The 27,139-nt window shown below is 37.2% G+C and overlaps 1 protein-coding gene across 1 annotated transcript in view; it reads left to right on the top strand.

Moving 5' to 3' along the window:
- LOC108361312 (mucin-19-like) overlaps positions 1–27,139 on the top strand; it is a gene marked incomplete at its 5' end in the record, with an annotated part of 130,007 nt that overhangs the window by 90,922 nt on the left and 11,946 nt on the right. Inside the window, 3 exons of the mRNA XM_017613912.1 lie at positions 14,088–14,239; positions 14,880–14,995; positions 22,200–25,977. Coding sequence (XP_017469401.1) covers positions 14,088–14,239; positions 14,880–14,995; positions 22,200–25,977 — 4,046 coding nt within the window. The remainder of the gene's footprint in view (positions 1–14,087; positions 14,240–14,879; positions 14,996–22,199; positions 25,978–27,139) is intronic.

The following is a 27,139-nucleotide window of genomic DNA, read 5'->3' as shown; positions in this document are numbered from 1 at the left end:
AATGTAACCAAGTAAATGCAAACTGGAACTTGAACTGGAGATTTGTTTAATAAAATTGTTTAAAGCTAAAAATATAATAACTTACTAAATAAGGCTATGATAAAGTTGGCTGAATGGCATCATAACCGATGCTTTTAACTTCATCTGTCACGTGACCCAAGCACAAGGCAATATCAAGACCATTTAGTGGACTCTAGAACTCTCAGTAGCCAATTGGGCAGTACCTACCAAGGCAATCTAACAAACTTTTGAGGTTTTTGGAAAAGTATTTCATTTATATATAATCGTAGTTGCAAGGCTGTAAGTACGCTACCAAATGGAAGCTACGCAAGGAGCAAAAGGAGGACACATGCTCTCACCTTGTCGCACTTTTCTGATGTCACTTTCATATATGTATGTCGATTTTCCAGGCATTCTATTATTCATGGGTACCCACATTTTGAAAACCGAACGTTGATTTTAATAAAAAAGAATATAGAAACGTAAATTGATTTTTTTTTAATGAATAAGCCATCCTTAATTTAAAATCATAAATTTTGTTTTCGTAAAATTTGTTTTAAAAGAGTTGCCGAGTGTTTAGTCATTCTAGTGATAAGTATTCAAAATACCCAATTTACCTATTACTAATTAGAAAGAGAGCTCTTATGAGGCGATTAGCTCTGGAAGTGGCTGCGGCCACCGATGTTAATGTTGCCAGCAAAGTGACGTATCTGGGGTCGATAACATGATTCAGCAAAATTTCGACGAGTTTTATTTCGAAAACAGGTCCAACCTCTTCGTATGGTTTCATTGATGCTGATTTCAAGTGTCCATGTAAAAAGTAGGTATGTATAGCTTTTGATAAACAACTTTTGAAGTTTCGAAAAATAGTAAATTTAAAAAAAAAAATTATTTTGACATATTTTTCCGAAAAAACGCGTTTAATGAAAATCCAAAAAAAATTTATAGAACGATTAAAAAAAAAAAAATTTTTAATTAAAAAATCCTGGCAATTTGAAATTTTAATTAACCTTGATCGCCAAATAAGAATGAAATCAAAGATTGAATTAGGATTTTGAAAACGCGGTTTTTTCTAGGTACGTCTATATTCATTTTTAATTTTTTTTAATTTATTATTTTTGTCATGTTTACCATTTTTCACGCCTTAACATTTTGTTATTAAAAATTAGATATGCTTTAAAAATTTTGTTAATTGACTTGAAATCACCATAAAAATATTATAAGATGAGGTCGGTGCCATTTGCGAGATCATACCTACTCACCCAAATTTTGTTGAACCGTGTAATGGGGGTTAAACCTCAAACCTTTAAATTAGCTTCCTAAGGAGCAGCTATCGGTTGTTTAAGGCTTTCTCTTAAGCATAAACTGAATATAAAATATAGTGACCTGTATGGTTCTTTCTAAGAAGACAACACTTCATCTGGAAGGCGATAGAAGAGTTTAGACTCAAACTTGCCAAATAACGGACAAATCCACTTTCTATTCCTGAAAGCCCTCTCAAGCTTCCTGGTCTTAGAAGAAGTTTGTGAAGTGCTTAGGGCATAATGCATATGTAGATCCATCGATCGCAAAGCAGACCTCCTTTATTTTCTATTCAATCATCTCCGGAATACAAATGGTTCATTACACTGTGGTTCATTAAATGACACAGTGGGTGTGCTATTGAGTGGCACGCCTGCCTAAGAGGCCGACGCAATTTTTTAATTGCTTTAAAATATCACTAAAAGCTCCCAGCGATGGACCTTCTATTTTAGCTATGTGCCAGATGCCAGTTTCCATTAGGGCAGATATTATACCTACAAAACCACATTCATATAAGTAAACTAAACTAAAAAACAACTAAAAAGTAAATAAATATGTATGTCAATGCCTTAATGGTTATGTAGTATTTATGTGTAGTAACACCTAACAGAAAAGGAAGCTTCACACTTGCTAGCACGTAATTTTTTGGCATAGCAGCTGCTATGAGGCCACACAGTTAAATAAGTAAACACGTGCGTTCACATAGATATACATAGTTATAAGGAAATGTCCTTGTCACTTCGCTAGATTTTGTATTAACACACATACACATGTAATACATATAGTACACATGCCTATGTGTGCGCTGTTTCTTGGGTCATGTTTTGTGGCGACTCCACAGCTTCGCACGTAATTGCAATGGTAAGGAAATGTCAAAGGAAAGCCGGAAGTTTTCATTTCGCGTTGTCTGAGCGTGAAAGCAAAAGTGTAAAACTATCTTCGATAGACATAGTAAGAGCAAAAAATTTATAAAAAGGTTAACGAAAAAATTTAAAAAATAACAGGCGGAGAGAGATGAAAGTATTAAAAATCAAGAAATAGCGAGGAAAATGGTGAAAAAAACGAAAAACTCTTGTCACGAACTTGACATTTGAGTGAGACACAAGTTGCGACCACAAATATTATGGCTGGACTCACATGCATACATACATACTTACTTCTGTACATGTGCACAAACACTTTTATATGTATTCACAGTTGCGTGTATGCAGGCTTGCTTTATGCGAAAATAAAATGAATTAAATTTATGCCTGCCACCTCCTCGCTCTTCTTTAATTTCGTGATTTCAAATCTTATGTCATTTAGTATAAATTTGGAAATATATAATAAATAACGAAATTCTGACAATGAATGTTGACATTCAATTTTAGAGCAAAAGTTGAGTGGTTTTGACATTCTGTGTGGCTTTGATTGGTATTGGTTCCTTAAAGTAGTTAAAAAAAAAAAAAAAAAATTTAAAAATATAGTAAAGGAGGCTCAGTTTTTAACCTTCATGCGCTCGGGATGAGAAACTTGAGTAGACGGCCAGAAGTCTAGATTTGTAGCACGCTTTAAATTTAAGGGAGAAGTGGCTATTTCGCGATAAAAACAGATAATTTAAGATTCCTGGTGCCTCATTATTTCCTTTGCGATGCCATTCACAAGATCATTAGTCATTCTGCGGTTTTCCGGTCACAATGTTGACTGTGACTGTTCTTTCTTCGGATATTATGCAGCTATTCCTTCTTATAATCGAAAATATATATTATTTTTAATCCATAAGTATTTTCCTCTATTTACCTGATTTAGCCAGCTCAATCATCGGGCAGGCAGAGTCAGTTAACTTTAATTTGTAGGTTTATAAAATATGCATATATTCCAGCCTAATACATTTTTTGGTTATCTAAGACAATTTTGAAAAAAATGGATGAGAATCCCCAGGAGTGGTACCTTCCTCGGTGCGTGATTGTATGCCATACTGTTTAGATGACAAAGAATATCCATTGCCGTGCCTAAAGGTATGCTACGCCCAAAAAAAAAATTGTGCAAAATATTCACATAAGAAATAATGCATACACACATTACAAGTGCCCAAAATAAAACTTCCTGCAGTATTATCGTTTGATCACGAGTAAGTGTCGTAACATCATAGGGGAACAAAGATTGCATCACAATGGGTCTGCCCTTGGACCAAGCGTGGAGGGTGTCACTATTTCTAACCAGTTCAACCAAATTACCGAAGAGATTGTTGACAACCCAAATCATGCTCAACTCGCTTGATGCATCCCTCAAAAATGCCTTCTGAGTTTGCTAAAGCAAAGCCACAACGCTATAAGCCGCAGAGATTCTGCACGACTTACCATCATGCACAGGTAGTAGCTGATATTTACTGTTAGCGACAGCGCCTACCCAAACCTTTTTCGGTTGAATAAATTTTGTGTTATTAAATTCATCCAGATTGTCCTCATTCCCTGAGTTATTCATCTCACATTGGGAGACATCAGCAAAAATGAAGTGTATGGTTCGGGGCGAAGAAATCCGCGCATGCAGTGTCCAAAGAAAAAAATTATTTTGCATGCGGTTCAAGCAGCTCACGACTTCCGGTTTGTATACCAAGTATCCTCTGGGTAGTGATCACCTCGATTTAGATCATCCGTTGTATGGCGAGAAAATATGAGAAGGCCAGTCCCCAGCAACGATTCATGCACAGGGTGAAAAGGCCAAAATTTTCTTGGATGAGATTCACTTCTTTTGATGACGACCACAGCAACGTACGAATGTCTATAGTTAGAGGGTATGCGCCTGGAATGTGTCTGTACCCTTAATTGGGAAAGTACCTCTAAACGGCTGGTTGATTTTCTAGGGAAGACTAAGGTAAACATTATCGGCATTCAAGAAATTCACTGGACTGGTCAAGGCAAAATACTCCGTCGCCCAATACTGCCATTCACCCCAATCGCCATTAATTCGCATCAAAGCGAAATACTTCAACACGGAAGAGATGGACGCCACCACCATTACACAAAAATTCGTTCTTAGCAATTTCAATGAGCGCGTGGGTAAGGAAGGCATCTTTGGTCTCACCTTTGAAAAACTCAACTTTTACGACAAGAAGATTGGGACATGGGAGGTGCTACTTTGCGTAATAGGAAAATATAAAAGTGCCAACCAATGAACAGTGGCTCAAAATTGGCATTTCACTTAATTTAATTAGGGTTTTTTAAGAAAGCTAATACAATTTGCAAGAGATCAGTAGAGCGTAATTTTTGTAATTTTTTTTTGTATTAAATTGTTTAGTGCAAAGTAGCCATTTTGAAAAAAACGATTCTTCTGTTCGAATTAGTAAATGTTACATGAGAAAAACTAGTTGAAAAAAATTGTAGGGTTCTCCTTAAGCGAAACAAATTTAAAAAAAAATTTAATGTTATGAAAAAAATTTCACCAAAAATATTTTTTTTTTGTTATAAAAATTTTGGGTATGCAGTTTTATAGATCAATAAATTTTAGTACAATAAAATGCAAGTTACAAGTGGCTAAGACTTCACGTTGACTTTTAAAAATATAATAAACGCTTTTATTTCTCGTCACTTCTCTAGAAACAAAATTTTATTTGTGAATTTTTTTTATAACATTTCCATTTTTTTTATTATATTGTTTTTCATTTTGGGGAACCCTACAATTGTTTTAAAATAGTTTTTATTATGCAACATTTATTAGCTAAAGGAGGAGAATCAATTTTCTTCAAAATTGCTGCTTTTTCGGCATTTTGCACTAAAAAAATTTAATACAAATAAACAAAAATTCAAAAATCGGGTTCCATGGTCTCTTGAAATTTTATTAGCTTTAAATTAAAAAAATTTAGCAAATTGAGTGAAAAATCAAGGCTCCAGGGAACTGTAAACACAAATTGTTTTGAACCACTGTGCAGTGGTCCACTGGTAAATAATAAAATTCTAGTAAGGCAGGTATTGAGGCGAGGTTTATCCTATAATTATCTACGCCTTAGCTGAAAAACCCAATAGAAACCTGATGTCTGAATGTACCTCACTTTGTAGGAGAGAACTAAGTTTAATGGGACCTTTAATTTATGGGTAGTGAGCAAAGTAAAAGTACGACGATTACTGAATTGCTTTAACTCCACAGTTAAGTTAAGTTGACAATTCCACTCCAGCCAACTAAATGCTTTTGCTCAATTCAATGCTATTTGTGAAATTAAACGTTTGCAAATGTCGCTGTAAATAAAAACATGTTAATGTAAACTTTTCGTTAGCTGTATCTGTGTAAGCTAACACTCCAGCAAAACAACATAACATTTTTCTTTTTGATAGATACAAAATAATACTACAAAGACCAACCCGACAACTTTATGATATCAAATTTAATTTTACTCAACGCTATTAAATCTAGGAATTGCACATTTCTGAACTCCCAATCAGCGTCCCACTTTCAATGGTTTCCCTTTTTATCGAACGAAATTTCATATTTGATGACAAGCATACACATTAAGTCAGAAATATAAAATATTTATGAACATTCTGACTTGCACGTAAACGCCCAATAGTTGATTTTACTTACATTAATGATCATCATGTTTTACATAGATATACAGACAGCGTCAAAAATTATGCATACACTGACGTTTTAAAGAATTTATTTACCTATAGGTAGATACATATTTTCCATACCGAATTTTCCTTTTTTATTTATCAAAATATAGTTCACTCAACAGCAAAAACCAGAAGAATCAATATTTTTCACTTTAGAAATTGAATATTTTTCAACTCGATTTCGTAGAATTTTGAGTATGCAGGTTTGTTTCAAGTCGCGTTTCCTTCCATATAGCAGTAGATTTTGTTCATGCGTTATATGGAAGAAAATTCGCAACATCTTCAGCAAGGAAAATTCTCAAAAAATAAAGCTTACTTTTAACAACTTAAAAATTGCGTACTGTTATACTAAAATTTAATGGGCTACCAAACTGCATACTATAAAATTTTTCTAAGAAAAAAATTTTTTAAATTTTAAAATTTTTGGTATATCTTACATTTCTCCGATTTATGTATGAAATGAAAAGAATTGAGTCTTGAGATTTTTGCTGTTGTTGTATGGAAAATTAAAAAAAATAAAATCGTCAAAACGACAGGGTATGCATAGTTTTGGCGCTGCCTGTATATTTAGAAACTGTCTTACATACACACACAGTCATTTATGACTCTGATTCTTTAGCTTTGTTGTTGTTTGTTTGCTATAATTTGGCAGCGCAACTTATTTGAGTGTGTGTGAGAGAGCAAAGGAGGAAGATATAATAACATAAAAGTAGTGGAAAATAGTTGCAAACAAATGTATATTTAGTAAAAGCTTGCAAAACTTTGCTACTACTTCGATTTGTATTGACTTCCTGACTGTAGAAGCAGAAAGTGCACAAACAAACAAAAAAAAAACAATGCAATAATCCGAGCAAAGTTTTTAGTTAGTATCCAAGTATATGATTGAAATTGAATTACGTGTACCATTTCTACTGAAAAGGAAACTACTATTGGTTACAAAGAATTAAATAATCCAAAATGAAGAATTTCAACTAATATTTACTATTATTTTCTTATTTTTGTTACATTTTTTGGTTTTAGAAAAAAATGCTTTATTTAAAATATTGCATGAATCTGATTAATAGCATAAAGCTATCGCCAGTATTTCTCGGAAATCAACATCCAGCTAGTCAGCACCCAGTTAAGTTTTAGTTACAAAACTATTGGGCGTTTGTATTCGCTTGTTCTTCCTATGTTTTATTTCGAATGAGCAACATATGTATGTACGCCAGCAGCAATAAGTTTATGTAGCAAATGTGTAATATGGGAAAAATTCATTTCGAGTTTCTCCTTTTTTTTCGGAAAAATTAAGTAGTTCAACGACTTCATGCGACAGTGTGTCTGCTTTAGATGGCATTTTGGCATTTTAGTTTTTCCAAGCATAATAGGAAAACATTTAATGAGCGCAAAAAGTTGCTGACTCCAAGTTAAGGTTTTATTTTCTTATTTTTGTTATTGTTGTCATATTTTACTTTTGCGTAGTTGAATGCATGCTGCCGGAGCAAAGCAGTGGCGGCAACACAACAATTACCTTGACATATTTAAAATTTGTTGAAATGTTTGTTAAAATGAAAGTGAGTAGCTAAATTTGGTTGTGCTTCGCTTTTCATTTTACTTAGATATTTTAGACTTTATTGTGCATTTTGGAAAAGCAAAAGTGATGAATTTATGCTGATTAAACGGAAACATTTTAACAGAAACTTAAGAAACTTTTAAGCACTTTGAGATGGCTAAATGTAGTCAACGTCAAGATGATTGGAATAAGTATAGGGCTAACTTTAACAAATAAAAAAAAAAGTAAGTGAACCTGGGTCGCGCTCAAGAAGTGTAACTTACGTTACATATCTATTTTGTCTCTGCTTTTGCTTAAGGTCATATTTTTCGTCTTTCTTCTATCTAGATACCCGGTTCGTTATAATTACATTTATGTTATTATGTGTTCCTATATCTTAGTTTTTATCTTTATACTCTATCGATAACAAAATCGATAGTCACATCTAACAAAATATTGACAACAAAACCGGAAAAAGTATCGATGCCAAAATCGATGACAAATTCAAATCGGTAGCGAAATCGATTAGAAAATCGACAAGAAACTTTTTAAAAATATCGATAACCAAATCCATGAATATATCGATATTAAAATCGATTAGGAAATCGATAAAAAAATCTACAAAAAATGGATAAATAATCGATAACATAATCTATAGCAAAACTAATAGCAAAACAGATGACAAAATCGATAAATAATCGATAAAAATATCGATAACAAAACCGATAAAAATATCGGTTATTATGTCGATAACTCCCGAGAATCCCAGAAATCTCTAAAGTCCTAAGATAGTTCCCAGATTGAGTCTCTGTGTCTCTATCGATAACAAATTCGGTAAAAACATCGATAACAAAATCTATTAAAATATCGTTTACAAAACCTACAAAAACACCGATAAAAAATATCGATAACAAATTCGTTAAATATACCGATTGCAAAATCAATAACAAAATCGATAAAAATGTCGATAACAAAATCGATAAAAGTATCGATTATTACATCGATAAGTTCCGAAGATATCGATAGCAAAATCGATAAAAAATTCAATATTAAAATCGGCAAAAATAGCGATAACAGAACCAATAAAAATGTCGATTACTATGTCGATAAGTCCCGGGAATCCCGAAAATCTATAAAATCTCAAAATAGTTCCCAGATTGAGTCTCTGTGTCTCTATTTCTAACGGGTGATTTTTTTGAGGTTAGGATTTTCATGCATTAGTATTTGACAGATCACGTGGGATTTCAGACATGGTGTCAAAGAGAAAGATGCTCAGTATGCTTTGACATTTCATCATGAATAGACTTACTAACGAGCAACGCTTGCAAATCATTGAATTTTATTACCAAAATCAGTGTTCGGTTCGAAATGTGTTTCGCAAACCCAATTGCTGCGAACGGCGACGAATCGACATTTCACGGTCTTCAGCAACACTCTCAGAAACAGACGCAATATTCTCTTCTGTACGCACTGTACGCATTCGTGTGGTTGGTTTAATGTCCAATAAAGTAAACTGAGTGCGAAACTTGGTCACAATCGCATTAATTGTTTGCTCACTTGGTCGATTATGTAGACCATAAATCGGACGTAAAGCGAACCGAACACTGATTTTGGTAATAAAATTCAATGATTTGCAAGCGTTGCTCGTTAGTAAGTCTATTCATGATGAAATGTCAAAGCATACTGAGCATCTTTCTCTTTGACACCATGTCTGAAATCCCACGTGATCTGTCAAATACTAATGCATGAAAATCCTAACCTCAAAAAAATCACCCGTTATTTCTCTATAATTACCTTTATTTTAAGGTTTCTTCCTCTATCTTCATCTTTACCTTTATCGGTATCCTCATCCTAATCTTTTTCTTTGTATTCCATTTCCGTGTGCAATTTCCATTGAATTTGCCAATTTACTCCCACCTAACTCATCGCCGCTAAAATAGTTTCATTTCAAAAATGGGATTAGAACAGAAGTGCGATAGAAACTTGCAACTTCAAACTCCCTCCAGCATAAGCTCAAACTATCTGATTGGTGAAGCATTTTTGCCACAGTGATATCGGAACCTCAAAACCATGGTGTTTGAATGCATCAACATTTTATTAATCTCCAATTATCTTTGTACGAGGGCCATATCGATGCTCAGGATGGCGTCATACAATAGATTTCAAAGCAGCGGTCTGAGAACAAATCCCTGAGGCACTCCCGTCATGGCGCTGCATTCCTCAAGGCCCCTATCGCTCCCTTATTATTGTTATGATGTATCGTGGAGCTTCCATTTTAAGGAGACTTTCCATTATTCGCTGCCAGCTCGCAGTGTTAAAGGCGTTCTTTGCGTCCAGCATTATTACCGCGCAGTACTCTTCTTTTCCTCCGCGGAACCTTTTGCCTTCGATGACCTCTTTGATAATGTTGACCACAGATTTAATTACGTCTGTATTCGACCGGGATTTTCTGAACCAAACTGTAAGGCCGATAGAAAACCTTTAAGTTATGCGATAGTTATGAGCCTGTTATTTTCTCAAGCGCTTTCCCTTGTGTGCCTTCCTTCTTTCAAGCATGTGTGAAACGTTTTGGTAAATAAGTCCGGCTAGAATAATAACTCGTGTTTGAAAAATTAATTTTACTGAGGTAATAGCGCAGGGAGTAGTGTTCTGTGAAGATCACAGTAAGGGTTAGACGGTCCTGCCTGCCTAGATTTATGAACCTTTTAGAAACTGCTTGTGATGCACAAATAAGCAGACACCGGAGGGGATGTCCAGAGCAGAATCAAGTTAGTGCTGGATATTCCCTCTAGTGCCTGTGTTTTTGTGAATTTTTGTCCGCCTTTTTGTTTATCATTTCGCTTGCGTGATACTGTGGGAGCTTTGTGTTTTGCTAGGCGGTCGGCCTGTTAAGTGCCATCATGGTCCTCACGCCCTGGCACCAGCTCAGTAATACTGTTTTCTTGATTTCAAGGGCATTTAAGACCTTTAATAATTCTGATTTTATTGTGTGGGACTTCAGCACTAGCAAAGCAGTCTGACTGTACAGATGCTTTTTGGAAGCTTTTTCTCTTCAGAGGCATTCTTGTGCTCCAGGATGCTCGATCCGCAATAGATACTTAAAGTTATTAGAGCTTATCTACTAGCCTTGAATTTATTTCATCACCCGTGTGCATTATGAGGTCATTTATGATTTTCTCTAGAGTCTCCATGCGTCACGTCTTATTACCGGTTATAAATTCGGAAGTTCGGAATTCCTTTTGGCATGAGAAAGTCGTGTGCAAACGAATAAGGTTTTTACCGCCTTTTTGATGGTGTCACCCGATCTTTTTGCAAAGCGTAGGGCTTGTTGCATGCGATTGGAGACCATTTGCCTGGTTGATAGCGGTTGATAGGCAAATTGGTTCTTGTTCAATGGTAATTCTAGTATAGTTATGAATATTAGTGTTACTGTGGGTATGTCAGTAGAAACACAAGTATTAGTCAGTATCAATATTAGCGTGATATATAGAAGAATCAGTATTAAAACTAATATTTTGTACCTATATTTATTTTATACCCGAGCGCACTTGTGCACAAGGGTATTATAACTTTGTTCACATAACGGTTGTTTGTAACAGGCAAAACGAATCGAGATAGATATAGACAAATGTATACATAAATGATCATGATAAAAAAAGAAATCGATTAAGCCATGTCTGTCTGTCCGTCCGTCTGTCCGTCCGCCTGTGCACACGATAACTCGAGTAAAAATTAAGATATATNATGTTTATTGTGCTTGCTACATAAAAGCAAAACGATGAAAGTTATTGAAATCGGACTAAAATTATGGCTTTTCATATAACGGTAAATTTTATAAATGCTTGAAACGTCAATATTTTGAAATTTAAGGACGCTAATGTACTCAAAATTGATACACCCCGGCTTACCATGTAGCGGTAGCTTTCGGAAAGGTGAAAAAACATATATTTAATATTTGCGCGGGTATTTAATGTTCGGCTCCGCCCGAACTTAGACTTTCTTACTTGTTATACTTTGTATTTGTAATAAAAGATATTAAGTACAAAGTATGAAGTGAACTTTAAATATGAGTTGAATTTTTAATTTCCACACAATATAGCATGAAAAATGCAAGGACTTTTTTCAATTTCCAATAGTTTAAAATTCCCACCAAAACAAATTTTGCCTAATTGAATTGTAAAACAACTAAAGATAGCATGGCTTTATGACATTTTAATCTTTGACTACAAATTAACCACAACTCAAAAACTAATTTTGGCCCTTCCGGTAACTATGCGTGAAAAATACCAATAATTTGTCATGAATATTTTTGGGCAAAAAATTTACATACTCTACTGCATATGCGCGTTTTAGAGACAAACCAAAAAAAATTTGTACAGTGATAAACACAATGTATCTGTATACAAAATCTAATTAAAATAGAACGAAAAATTCATGCATGAAAAATATCCACTCAGCTTATTCAACTCTGAAAATTCAAATTTCTAATGCAATTTCCGTTAGCAAAATTTGTTCAAAAAAAGGCAGGAAATAATCCTTCAAAAAAATAGGCCAACATATAAACCACAAAATAATGAAAATATATTGCATAGTAGTATTTGCTTATGTGTATAAGTACAGGTGTATGTGCCTCCATATTTAATAAGCGTATGTGTACATGAACACGCAGACAGTTAATACCTTTAAAATACCCGAGGATACATGGGCGCAAGCACTCGTGCAAAAATGTCAAAAATATTAACGGAGATACTTTTTAAATGCTCTTTATTTTACATACATGCACAGGGTGCTTCAAATGTGTAGGTACAGTTTCACAGTAGAAAATCGTACATAGCGAATCAAATAGTTTTCTATACAATTAAAATCTAAACTCGTATTGGACAAAGACCCTCTTCTTTTGTTGGAGAAAATAGCCTTTTACGTTGGGACTTCGGTGGTTTTAATCATTGTTATATATAATATTATTTTTTTTATTTATGTATAAATTTTTTCTTAAGCTTTTCGGCTACAGTTTGGAACGATTTGGAGTACTGGCTTCGTTTGTAACCAAATTTCTGTATTCCTTTAAGTCACTCTAAGGCTGATGGGCCGCAGTGACATGAAGCGAAGTCAGACCATAACAAAGTGTAAGCGTATGAAAGGAAGTTAACCCTTCGGCAAGCACTTCCTCACTATTTATTGTCCCCTGTGGAGCTGTTTTTTCACAAGTGTAACTCAGCTCAGAAGTTTCGAATAGCTAATCAACTCTTAGTTTCAGAGTGGACCAAAAAATGCTCTTAGTGTCAGTTAGTAGATGTAGACAATCAAAGAAGCTTCTTAACCCTAGAATGGTAAATATATTTTTTAGCCCTTTGATGGTAAATATCGCCTATGAGGCTACCTTTATAAACAACGACAACATTTCACCTTTATAAAAAAAAAAAATTTTTTTATATCTGAAATTTGGCACAGTCGTATTAATAGATCATAATATTTTAAATATATTTCCGTTCGAGATATTTTTGTTAACTTTCTTTAGCTTATAGATTTTAGATCAAACTAAAATATTTAAAAAGAATATCATGCCTTTGACTTAGAAAAAATTTTTCCAATACAAAAAACAAAAATCCTTTATTGGTAAACATCGCCTCATAGGCGACACACGTATGAATTTTTCGGCAACATAATGCAGCTGAACAAAAAACGTACTGAACGCAAGCTTAAAGAACACTTAACTAAGTTGACTTTGAGCACGCTTTGAAATGAGATACCGATCTGGAAATATCGCAAAAACAAAAAATTGTTACACCTCACAGGCTATGTTTACCATTCTAGGGTTAAGGAAACAAAGCGCTAGAGGTAACTGTCCAATAGGTACTGACGCCGCACGATTTAAAATCGTCGCATTCTTCACAGCTCCCCAGAGCGTCTCAGAGTTTTAATAAAATTCCATTCCATGTTTAAACCTTAGTCTACACTTATGGTAGAACCAAGATTTTAGGTGCAATTTTTGGGTTTGTGTAAATCTGCCACCAAGCTTTTTTTTTAGACAATACATGATATTTTCAACGCATGCATTGACCTTTTTGAATGCCACCGTGTATAGTACTTTCTTTTTTGTGCAATAGTTATTGGCTAAGTACCGAAATAAAACGATGCAACACCCTGTATCGGTTAAAAGTTCAACAAAATGAAAGTATCAGCGACACCTGAATTTTTAATTGACTATTCGTTTTCGCGGAATTTTAAAGAGATTTATGGATTTGCAAATTTTACAACGAGTTTAGCAGCGACAAAATGTTGCTGAATATTTCAAATGATTTAATATTTTTGGCAGCAAATATTGCAAAGTTTTTTAATATTTCTGAATTGGCCAAATCGCGAAAAAATGCCATACATTAAAAAAAAAAAACAGGTACGGTATAATCGAAGCCTACCATTTCGACTAATTAAGTGTCAAAGAAATTTTTTCGTTGCAGTTTGTATGAAAGTCACCAAAAAATGAATTTGTTTTTATAAAATGCGCGTCATGCATTTCAGTGATTACAAATATTTTTACAAGCGCCATAACAACAGTATCATTCAGCATATAGAAAAAAAAATGGAATCACTTTAATTTTATATACAGCTCGCCCTTTCTCTTTTGCATAAATGTTTTCAATTTCCTTTTTATATTTATTTACTTGCAGTTGCCGCACAGCATTACAGGCGAAGAGTTGGCCTTCATTTTCGGTGCACCACTGGCACCGGCCGGTCCCTTTCCCAGCAATTCGTATGGAGCACAGGAAAAGCTGCTCTCCGAGGCCGTCATGACGTACTGGACGAATTTTGCAAAAACAGGGTAAGCGCCGCAGCAGCGTAAATGCTCTGCACTTATATTTAAATCTTTTTCCTTTTAACGCTTGTGTGGATTTGTTTTTTTTTTTTGATTTTTTTCGCATTCACAAGATAAGATTCTAAATTTTGCGCAATAAATGCACAAATGCATTTTACTTAAAAAAAAAAATCTCCTGCAATAGCCGGTAAATTGAATTTTTATTGCAAATGCGCTTAAGATTGCAGTCTTGTAGAATGTTTGCAAGCTACGGTGTACGCCACTGCGTATGTATGAATTGGAAAACATTTCCTTGCGCCTGCAGATATGCAATTCTTTGTTTGTATGTGATTATGTGTGTCCATGCACGCACAGCTGTGTGTTGGCATTCCCACACACTGATTGAGGCAATACATAGAATGGGATAGAGAAATAAATTTTTATTTTTATTTGTTTGCTCAAGCCATTATACTATGTATGTAGTAGATGTTACTTTTTCGTACTTTGCGAAAATTCTAAATTTCTTTGATGGCCAGTTGTAAGTGAATTTTTCATGATCTTTAAATTTGATTGTATTGCATAGATTGCGCACTGCCGAGAGACATTTAAGCGAACATTAGAGTAATTCCATTATTCCTTGTTTCTTTTATTTCTCCATTTTTTATAGCAATCCAAAGGCTCCTTGGAAGGGTAACTTTATTAATTTGCATGCCTTAGAATGGGACCGCTACGATCTAGATTGGCCTGAATTCAACAAACGTACACAAGCCTACATGAATATTGGTGAGTTTAAACAATATAACTAACAAACTTGTAAGAAACTATTTTAGTCTCACCAATGCTTCCAGATTTTTTTTTTCAAAAAAATTCATACTAAAAGTGTAACGAATGGGGAAATTTATAAAAAAAATTGCAAAAGGCGATCCGATATGCCTAAAGTTTGTATATATCTTAAAGACAAACATAATTTATGTAAGTTATCATTAAATAATATTCTATAAATGTATGCATTTATTTCCTTTCATTTCGCAATCGAAAATTACGTAAAATAAGTAATAATACCCCTGGTATAGCTGAAAAGTTTCTCCTTCAAATCAGTACTGTTAATTTTCCGGTGATAGAGAGTCTATGTGCATCTCTCCTCTCGCTTCAACATACAATGGCCTCACACTCCATAATAAGGTGCAAAGGAGTATACTTGTCAGCGTCACAAAATCGACACAGGTCACTTGAGTAGACTGCTAAATTATACAGGTGAACCCTTAGGCTCAGGCCACGCAATGAGCGGCGGAGCGGCGCTCAAATCCTATCGGTGTCCAAGCTGCAGCCTCTCGGGCCAACTGATCAGCTTGCTCATCACTGTCGCCCCCATATCAGTTGAATATTATTGATCTCAGTCAAAGTACTAACCCTCTCTACAAACTCCAAAACCAAATAAGACTCGATCACGAATGATGAGAGAGCCTTAAGAGCCCTCTGACTATCGCTCGCAATTAGTATCCTCTCGCTTCGATAATTTCTTTGATTTTAATTTCAGCACACAGACTGTTGGCATAGACCTCCGCTTGAAAGGTGCTAGGTATGGTTGCCTTGCTATAAGTGTGAATCTTGAAGTTTATTTTGAAAACCATCACTCTGTTAATGTCATCCCTTGGGAGTGATGGAGTTTAGTGCCAGTATATAATTTAAGGAAATATTCAATGTACCAATAATGTCAGTAGAAAGGGTGTCACAGAAGAGTTCAAGGAGATGAACGAAAGTAATTTAGCCTTTTTGATATGATTTTAAATCTTATAAAGTCTTGAGAAAGATAGAGTTTAAAAAATGGGCCAGCCACGCTGGACTTGTAGCCAGTTTTACAAAAGCAATTGCGGTGAAAAATAATTTTTATTTGAACTCAATATGGAAACTGACAGAAAGGGATAACTTTTTGACTTACGGTAATTTTGGTTTGTACCCAAAAATGTCGCCTTTTGATTGACCCCTTATTCTTTCGTATTCAGTTTTAAAATAACGGCAAACGGTGAGAAAATTTTGTGTTCGTTTCTGAAAATGTCACACTCTTGTAAGGCAAAAAAAGCACATTATCGGCCCTTTGAAGCAGCTTTGTCAAGGGTGATGGTTGCACTGAAAATCGGATAGTTGCATAAAACGACAATATTGTGAATTGCGTGAGCTAAACATGGACAAGAATTTAAAATCATGCGCTTTTAAAGGGTTAAGTGTAACACACTTAACACCGGGGAAGGGCAACATATTTTGGGAGTAACGAAATCACCATTAAAATGCTTTCGTAAAACGGGCCGTTAGAGATTGCAGCTCTGCGAAAAAAATTTGTCGAAAAAGAAACTAAATTAAAGTTCAATGGGGAGCTTTTTTTTATAAAGTAGATGAATATAAGATGGTCGAGAAAATTTGAGTTCAATGAAAAACGATTCCAGCCAACATTTTCAAACCCACTTTTGAGTTGTCCTACAATTTCACAATCTAAGTAAACTGTTTCGATTTTTATTAACCTATTAAGGCAGATTCTATATACACAAATACACATTAAGCGTTCAATTGTGCATGTACGTAAATATGTATGTATACACGAATTTTGTCTATATATGTACGTATATTTGTATATTGAAGGCATTTTCTGTACCTTTAATGCACCAAACTTCATTTTGTAAAATAAATTCCATAAAGTATTTGTATCAAACCACTAATAAGTCATTAATGTATAGGTACTGTTGCAAAATATTTAATTAGAAAATCCTAATCCTAATTACAACATCCTACCAACTGTGAAATTAAAAGCCCTCGATTGTTTCGTGAATTTTTTTGTTTGTTATTTTACAACAATTTATAATCAAAGCCATTATGCTGTTATAATTAGGAAAATGCAATAGAAGATTAATATCCTTGCAGCAAGGTCTTTCCTGCTCTCTAGCACATCATAACATAACTCAAATCGACTGTGAATTCTTGTAATTTATAAAATCCGTAATAGACCATTAAATTAATAAGGATTTGCGAATGCCTAAAAGGGTAGGCATTCTCTCAATAAATTCCAACGCATGCCTGTCTGCTGCGCTGTACAAGTAGATATGTGTATCTTCAATGGCGTTCGTACTATGAAAACCTATGTATGTATGTATGTGCACGTAGATTGCTCATCCACAACTGCAACCGTCAATGGCCATTAAAGCATTAAATATATACTCTTTCGAGGGCAAAGTATTCCACTAATTGGTAGCCGTTTAATTCAATTTGGTTTTCGTTTGTAGAGCAGCGCAACAGGAGGGCTGCATGTCTATAAATGTACTTATGTATACATATTTACGTTTGTGAAGGAGGAAGCCATTTGGTGGTGCATTCCATACTTAAATTGCAGCAGCTTATCTTTTTAAAGTTAATAAATTTAATTCGAATGGATTTTTAATTTTATTAAAGTTCTAAAAAGTATCCAAGCTTCTATAAAAAAATTTAATTTGAGCAGAAAGTTTAGTTAATGGTGGGTTTCTTTACAGATATTTTGTTATATTATATTTTAATGGGGCCACCAGCTGACAAATGGTTTTTTATGGTAAGCCTTTTCTTAGTGGAAATTATATTTATATACATATTTTTCTTAACTAATGATGTTTACAAAAGGTCTAAGTAAGCAGAAAGTTATGGTATTGGAGTTAGTACCAAAAGAGCAGGGGATGGCTCTTTTATTTGTATTACTCTTTTGTTTCATCGCTGAAGGCGCATAAGAAAATTTAGACCAAGTAAACTGAACTCAGCTTCTTTTTTTTTGCTATCGAAAGCGGTTTTAGAATCGACAAAAGAGATAGTGAGTCTCGATACATCCCTCGTCTTCTCCAAGGTTTTCCAGGTTTAAGGCCCTTTTTAGTGAGTTTAATCAATGCATTGACGATGGGGTTAAGACTTTCATACAATGCATCTGAACATTGTCAAAGACGTTGAAGGTTATCCCAGTAGGTACATATGGTTAAGTCATCTTTCACAAGGTCTGTCCAGCAAACTTATTATTATTGTAATTATTATTACGAAAAGATTAAAGATCCAAGATTGTGCTCAACTATAATTGTATTCACTCCAAGACTATTTAAGAAATTAAGCATATTGGATGGTGCCGTGCTCTAGCTAATGGATAGAGCAAATAATCGTTCCCAAAGGGGTATCAGCCTGCGATTTAAAGTTGCTCCTGGAAAGAGTTATGCATTTCTTTGAGCAGCAACCTAACATTCTTCACAACTCCTAAGCTGTTCTGCAGTGTGTCCTTTAGTTGTGCCACAGAAAGGCTCTTGAACAAGCATGCACATTTGGGTCCCACGTTTTGCGAGACAGTCGGCCCTTCCCTTGCCTTACAGCCAGTTTCACCAAATTATTTAAGTGAAAGTTACTTTAATTTCGATTTCACCAATCAATTTTAATTTTGATTTAATTGACATATGCTCTGCACTTAAATAAAAGTTAAATCAGAATAACCACACTCAGAGGTGTTACACGTTTAATCACCTGATCATTGTGCATCTGCTGCTTACTTGTATATCAGCCCTACTTTTACAACACAGCGTGCCAAAGCTTTCAAAAGCTCTCAGTACAAATGAAAGCGAAAGCTAGTCCTAGTCTGTTTTACAACCACTTTTTACTCACTTAAATAAATAGTTTATTGAAACTGAAAATAATTAAAATGAGATTTAAATAAAAAATTAATTAATTTAATTTTAAGTTAATTTCCACTTAAATAGTTTGGTGAAACTGGCTGTTAAAGTCCTTAATGCCTCTGGACCTACTACAGTGTAACCATATTATGGGCTCCCAGGTTTACAAATGTCGACAAGCCTTTATGTCGCTTGAATTGAGACTAAGGCCTTTAGTGCTTGCTCACTAACCGACATAATTTTAATTTAGCCCCATTTGTCCTTCTACGAAAATTTTCTCGAACACAGAATATTATTCTTAAAATACAGCGGCTCCGCTGGCTTGGTCATGTCTTTCGAATGGACACCGACGCTCCAGCTCTGAAAGTATTCAACTCGGAACCCGCCGGTAGTAGCAGAGGAAGAGGGAGGCCCCCACTGCGATGGAAAGATCAGGTGGAGAAGGACTTGGCTTCACTTGGCGTTTCCAATTGGCGTAAGTTGGCACAGAGGAGAAAGGACTGGCGTGCTTTGCTGAACTCGGTCAAAATCGCTTAGGCGGTTACAGCACCAAAAAAGAAGAAGAAGAAGACTTCCTGTAATATGGTTTGGATGAGCCCATTGGCAGACTTTTATGGAATCTTGGTCCAAATATTTGAGACCCTTTGAATAGTTATTATCGCATCACAGCACTCCCTTCCAGGTACTTTGTTCTTGAAGGGCTTGTGAAAGGGTAACTTCGATAGCATTATATCTGTGAACTTGAGTGAGATCATTCTGGATTAGCTTCAGAGCCTTCAAGTGACCTCCAAGTGGCCTGTAATTGGGCAAGTGTTCATAGCACCAGGTGGTTGCCGCATATATAACAACGGGTTTGATGAACGTACTGATGATATTCCCCAAATTTTACCATAAAGACTCTGACAAGCCTGAAATTCCCTAATAGCGTTGGTGGTAACATTCGAGAGATATTAGTTCCAATTGATCCTTTTATTGAGCGTTACTCATAGATATTTATTTAGCCTATTCTAAGAGCTCAATTTCTGTCCTGGCCAAGATGGGCGTAGTCAAGCTGGCTTTCCTTCATTTGGTAAATGGATAAACGGTGGAATTCAGTGGATTTATTGACGTCAGTTTTCCGCTGCAACTGCAGATCTTCATCTGCGCGAAAGTCACTGAATGTGATGACAGCCTCCTTTTGGATGCCTCATGGCACATAGGTACGCCACACAATGAACCACCCTATACAAGTAAGCCAGAAAAAATATTTTATTGGTTCAGATGCTTAGATTTATTTGTAAAAAGTGGCCTCAAATAAATTGTCCTTGACCGGGGATCGATTGGATGACCACAGAGGTCTTTTGAGGAGGCATTGTAGCAAAACGGCTAACTGAACCAGAAGCTATTTTAGAGATATCTTAAGCCCAAATTATTAAATCAATTTTAAAGCCTTACACTGCACGTAAGATACTTTTTCAATTTTGAATGTAAATATCGTTGTCCATGTCTGAACTTTCATCTGTTTCATCTCTCTCAAAAGTTTTCTTCTTATCTTCTTGGTGACTCCCGTAATTTCAGCAAATCTCCTAGCAGTGTTGCCGTCATTTGTTGTGACATATCTAGGTTTTATGCCCTCAATTATTAAGCCCATTTCTCTTTTAAAAAGATATTGAATGTATAAATGGCATTGTGATTCTATAGCTATCTCACTAAGCAGGTGGTGTTCAGGTGACATTAGAAGGAATACTATTGCTCTACGGAGTACAGCCTTTTCTCAAGTTTGTAGCTTAGTACTCTGTATAAAACTCATCCCTGATGATCAAATAGGCGTCCGTTGCTGCGTATTTGGTTTACCATTCCCTGGGGTGAAATTCGTAATTTAAGTATGTCTGCACATCGGTCGCTAATTCACCGTGCTTTTTATTATGGGAATTTGCTGTGGTCTTGAAACTGTATACCCGTAACTCATATTAACACAGGACAATTTGATATCATTATGGACTTGATTCCAAAAATAATAAATGCCTTCACAAAACTAATCTGATGAATTCTCTCAGCTTTTTTCTTCTAGAGACGCTTACAGCCTCCCACATTACTGCAGCGTCTTGCTGGCTGAGACCTATTCCACGAAGTTAATAACATTGAGTAACCTAGCTCTATCATTTCCGTTGGAGTTAGTTTGATTCCACAATCATATCTCTACTGGGAGCTCGAGTAGGATCTCAAAACGAAAAGTTCGACTCCCCATCGGAACGCTAACGAGAAAGTGTATTATGAGTCACATGACTTACATGTTCCAAGCCCTATAAGAAGTTATATAGGATTGGAAATGGTAGGTTCTATTTAGCAATAATTTTCTGAGGCCATTTACTAGGATTCGCCAGAAAGTGGGAGTGGTTCGATTTTAACACCAAATGAAACATGCTGCATAAAGCATACTGTGCGAATTATTTTAAAGCTAACTGTTTCTGCGTAACGTGCCTCATATTTATTTATTTTTACCATAAAGTTTTAGAAATAAAAGTTTATTCCAAAACTAGAAAAATTTAACAAAAATTGAAAACAAGTATCTGAAAAAAAAAATAAAAATTTAGAAATATAGAAAAAATAAATTTTAAGAAAAAACTAGGTTTTGGAAAAAAAATTCTTAGATAAAAATTGTGTTTTGAAAAATTTAGTTTTTAGGAAAAAGAAGTATCTAATTAAAAAATAAATAAAAAATATGCAAAAAAAAATACATTTCTTAGACAAAAATATTTTTACTTAAAGTAGAGAAAATCATGCAAATAAAAATAAATTTTTTTGTGCGAAATTATTTTGAGGAAATCGGTTTGTTAAAAATATTTTTTTCCATTTCGCACTTTCAATAAAAGGTTCTCATTGAATTCAATTATACGCTACGGTACCCTAAAGGAACAAACCCCGCACCAGATAAATTTGCTCAGGGTATCGTAATTGAACTATGCGGCCTCCCAATGAAATCTTAATGCAAAATTATAGATCAACATTTTACAAATCAAAACAGATTTTAACTATTAATATATATTTTATTTGTAAATGTCAGATACTGTTTACTCTTATTTCCTGAGTCATCTGTACAAATGGTTGACTTTTATATTATACTTAACATTTTACTGTGGAATTCCCCACCTACACAGCGTCCCTTTCAATAGAGCAGTCGTACTTGGGCTCTTCATTGCCAAGAGGCTTTCAGTTTTTCAACTCAGTACGACATAACCCAATGAAAGAACTCTCGTCTACTTCATACTATATTTGTTCACTTATTTACACACACACATAAGCACGCTCAGGCATAAGCACTCACAAACTTCTTCATTTCATATTCGCAGGCATACCACCATCGATTGGCTACAAGTACCGGCAAATCTACATGAATTTCTGGAACAAAGAGCTACCCGATGAACTGAATCAAATCGCAAACATACAAAGACAACCGTATTTGCATGCAACCGTATACGATGGAGCCAACGGTGCTATTGCAACACAGCATCCACGCGGTGGAACAACTGCCACAACGCACAACACATATTCGATGCAGCGGCATGGCAGTAGTGGAGGTGGCAGCGAAGTAATAACCGGGCACATGAGTCAATTTGGCACACGTGATAATGGTGCCGAGGATCCGGTACGCACACTGAAACTGTTACTTCAGGAGCCATGGAAAATGGGTGGCAGCAGTGAGGCAGGCGCCAGCAGTACGAATGGTGGAGGCGTGGTAGGCATGGAAACTTTGGCGGAGAATATGTATAATGCGCCACCGACCTTTGGCGTAACCAAGCATGCGGATGATGATCAGCTCTATGCGTTAACCGCCGCAGGTGGCATGGGTGGCATGGGTGGCATTATTGGAGTGCCTGGTGCGGGCTTCGCAGTTAGGGAAAATGCTTTGGGTGGTTTTACTGGGCTCGGTGTTGGCACTGGTGCGGCATTGGCTGGCGGCGGCAATGCAATTTATGGTGTGCCAAGAGCGGAAATTACAGAAGATGACAATGGTGGCGGTGGTGGCGGTGGTGGTGGTGGTGGAGGTGACGCAATTTACGGTAGTGCAGGTGATGCTGCAGGAAGTGCCGTAGGAAATGCCGCAAGCATTGGTAGTGCCAGTAGTGCCGGCAACAAAGAGGAAGTTGCCAAATCAGAGACGACAATACAACTGCTCATCGGACTGATTGCCGTTTTTATAGTGCTCAATGTCATCATCTACTCAACCTTCTTGCTGCAGAAGAAGAAGAAGGCTCACAAAATGCAACGCAAGCTAGGCGGCATACTCAGCTATGATGGCACTACCGATGATGAGTTCAAGCGCTCAAAGCAAAATGACGGTGATGAAAGCTACATACTGGATATTGTACGCAAATCGAACACATATGAAGCGGTGAAAACGGAACGTTCACCCATCAACGGTTTTCAAATGACACGGCAGTTAAGCACATCGACTGTGGATGCGCACACAAAGGTATGCGCTTGGATGTCGGCTGCCGCAGGTGCCGCCGCGGAGGCGAAGGCATGTGCCGGTGGTGGTGGTGCCGATAGTTCCAAGGGTGGTTCAAAGAAATCATCATCGCCCACATTCTCTTCGCTACGCAGCAGCAGCGCCGGTGGCAGTTTCAAACAGCCAGTGCAGCCACAGAAAGTGAGTGTCGCCGTGGATGCCACACCACAGACGCGAAGCAGCAGTGTGCTGGAGCAGGAGCCCATTGAGGCGCTTAAGCTAAAAGCGGATGGGCGAAATATAATAATTTGCCAGGAAGTGGAGGTGGTCGATCAGGAGCTGCTCACGCCACAAAATTCGCTCGATAGCTCGCGCTATACGCTTGTGCGTCAGCACTCAGCTGCCACCGAGCCGTGCGAGGCAGAATTACCACAACAGGGACAATTGCCGATATACAAGCAAACACCGCAGCATGCGCATTCGCATTCCGACCCCGTCGACATGCAGCACTATTATAGCAGCTTATGCGGCGCCACGACCGAGCAAGATGAGAAGGTGACCAGCTTTGTGGGCGAGGATATAAATGTGACTAGTCGCGATGACGACGACGCTGCAGCGCTCGCGCATGCACTCACACCTGCACAGCAACTGCAAGTTATTAAAAGTCGTAATTATCCAAAAGTTTTACCCACAACGAAAGCAACCACCACAACAACAACCAACGCTGATGTGAAATTTCTTGCGAGCGCAGACGATTCACCACCTATGACGCTCGATTTGCGCACCACCAACAAACGCAATTCACTGCCGCCCAATAGTTTTCTTCCACATTTTGGCAGCACCATGGGCGGCAGCGTGGGTGCACGCTATCCGCCGTTGCCGCCACCTCGCACCATCTCCACACTGGGACGTAAGCCTTCGCAGCGTCGCAACAGCAGCAATATTACAACATCGCCGCTGATGTTGGCACACGATTGCACAGCTGAGGAAGAGGAAGAACCGCCAATCACGCAGAATACGCTTATTGTGGGCCCCTTAATACCACAGCAGAGGCAAAAGATGTGTGGCGGCGCTGCTGATGCTAATTACTCGACGCTTAAGCGTAATGAGGCAGCCACAACCGACAATGCTGCGGTGGTCTTTAATAGCCTGCCAAGTAGTAGAGTGGAAGATGCAAAGACGACGCAGACAACAACAGCAATGCATAGCATATCTGGCGCGTCATTAGCGCCAACCAACACTCAAATCGGCTCAAAGACGCCTACGTTTACGACAGCAGGTGTTACGGGCGTAACAACATTCTTAAGTAGCGGCGCTGATGCTGGCCTACAAAGCTTCGAAAGTCGGCCAATTTTCTCCGTGGGAGTGGACGATAAATTTCAGCAACAACAACAACAACAAAATGAGAAACAACAACCTACACATCATACAGAGCGGGTTTACGCAATACAACAGCCAGCTACAGCTAATTTGCTAGCCATGCAAACAGGAAGCCAGACAGGAACAGAAACAAATGTGACACCTACCTTAATTACAGCCCCAGTAATGAATTTGACAGGCCATCAAAATGTTGGTGTACACAACAATTTTCCTACTAAGAGGAACAACAGCAACAACAATAGCAAGGGTATTAATGCTGACATCAGTGACATTTATGCGCAGCCCAACAAGTCGACCATTAAAGCAAAAACAAATTTGACAGCGCCCAAACTGAGGGCGCCGGCTGAGCAATCGAAAACAACACCAGCAACCAGTGCAAATAATCCCTCAGCACACCAACAAAAAACATCTACAATCGGTGCAATAGCCGCTTTGGCGCGATTACCGGGCTACACAACAACAGCCGCTGCATCACTGAAGCCAATCGCTACTACCGATGGGGCAACAGCAAAAGCAAGTCAAATGGAAACAGCAGCAACAACGCAGTCTACTGAAATGTCAGCCGCCAACGTGGATGCAACGCAATTGACAAATAGTGGCGTCGACAAACAGGTGACAGCTATGAGTATGCAAACAATGGAATCACTGGCAGCAGAAGCGACAGCAACAGCAAATCCGATAGCTTTAGCTACAAACAACACAAAAGGAACGGCCGTGGGAGGAGGAGGAGGCGGCGGAACAGCAACAGCATTGCCACAAATGCTTGACAAAGCTGGGGTTGGCAGCTTACAAGCACAATTAGATGCCCAAAAACAACAATCGCAACAACAGCAGCAAAGCAGACTGCTATCACCAACATCGACATCAACTGCCGCAGCAATGGACAAAACAACAACAATGACAGCGCGCGTTACACCTGTCAGTTGCATGTCAACCATCACAACGGCAGCAACAACAACAACTGGAACAACGACGACAATAGCAAATGCCATTGCTGCACAATTGGCACAAACAAAGCCTTTAAAAGCAGCGCTGGCGGCAAATAATTTCAGAGGGGCAGTAGTAGCATCGCAAACATCGATACTTGATGGCGCTGACAGTGGTGCAGCTAGTGCCGCGCGTGATTCCTGCCACAGCTCAGTGTCAACGAGTTCTGCTGGCTCTAGTGCGGACTCTACATGCTCATCAGCCTCCTCAGGCTCAGCAACATCTTCCAATGCTTCAGCGGCAACTGGCACCTCATCCACTTGCTCGTCATCATCGTCCACGGGCACTGTGCGCACGGAATTGAAACAAAAGTAATTATTAATTGTGCGAATATCGTGTTGCAAGTTTTCTAAAATCATATTTTTTTCTGTTATGCCCTTTCTATTTTATATATCTGGACAGCTTTCATGACCTTCTTTGCTTGCTGTAGTTAATGAACGATTTACCTGCTATACGGGCATTCCATGTATACATACATACGTAATATAGCTACTACACAAATATAAACTGAAAACGTTCAAACGATATGTTCCGCAGCAACACGGAATACTCCCACAGCAGCTACATTTTGTAATGTTTCTGGTTCAATGTCTTTCGCTTAATGCAAATGAATGTTCCAAAATAACCTTTCTATTAGTCAGTAATTACTAAATTTAGGCCAGTTTTTTTTTATGGATAAAACTTAAAATAATTTCACCATTTCGCAGACCACCGCATCTCCTTATCCAATTTCTTCATCTACTTCAATGGAATTTTAACCAACGACTCTGGCGTACAAAGCTGTTGGTCAACTGTGTAAATTTTGGTTGTTTTTTTTTTGCTCTTTTGCATTTTAAATAAACCAATTTATTAGCATTTGAAATAAGACTTTCAGCTCAAATTGGTTAGCTGCACCTAAATGAGGGTGTTCATAAGTAACAACAAAAGAGAGGATAGGTAGAAGTATTTATGGTGGAAATTAATGATAATGCCAAAACATAACCTAGAGCAGTGGAGTCCAACCGAGTTCGCACTGAGGACCGGAATGGAATGGAAGGGAATTGTAGATGGCCGGAAAAACTAAAAAAAAAACTTTTCGAAACACTCAAGCAGTATTGCAAATTGTACTTAAGGCCAGGAGATAGGATTTAGAGGAAAAGGATATGTAGGTGGGGGTGAGAATTCATTGCTCCTCTGCAAACTTACCAGACTCCTTTATGAATTTCAGCAGTTTGTTAAGGGCAAAATAATGCACGTCGTCCATTCTCAGTACATCCGACCCAAAAATGTACCATCTGAGTGTGCCGAAGGCCGGAAAGTGGCAGTGAAAATGTTCTCTACTATCGTCTTCCTCCATACACGATGTACACAGTGGTTCGTCGATGATGCATTTAGTGACCATATGTCGTCCCCATGGATTGTGCCCCATAATCAGTCCTACCAAGGATCGTAGATAACTCCTTCTTTATCTGGAAAGAAAATTTTCTACCACCC

This window comes from Rhagoletis zephyria, unplaced genomic scaffold (genome assembly GCF_001687245.7).
Source record: "Rhagoletis zephyria isolate East Lansing unplaced genomic scaffold, Rhagoletis_zephyria_1.1 Rzeph_scaffold_00732, whole genome shotgun sequence".
NCBI lineage: Eukaryota > Metazoa > Arthropoda > Insecta > Diptera > Tephritidae > Rhagoletis > Rhagoletis zephyria.
The sequence above is the reverse complement of the archived record's forward strand: the minus strand, read 5'-3'. Positions and strand labels throughout refer to the sequence as shown.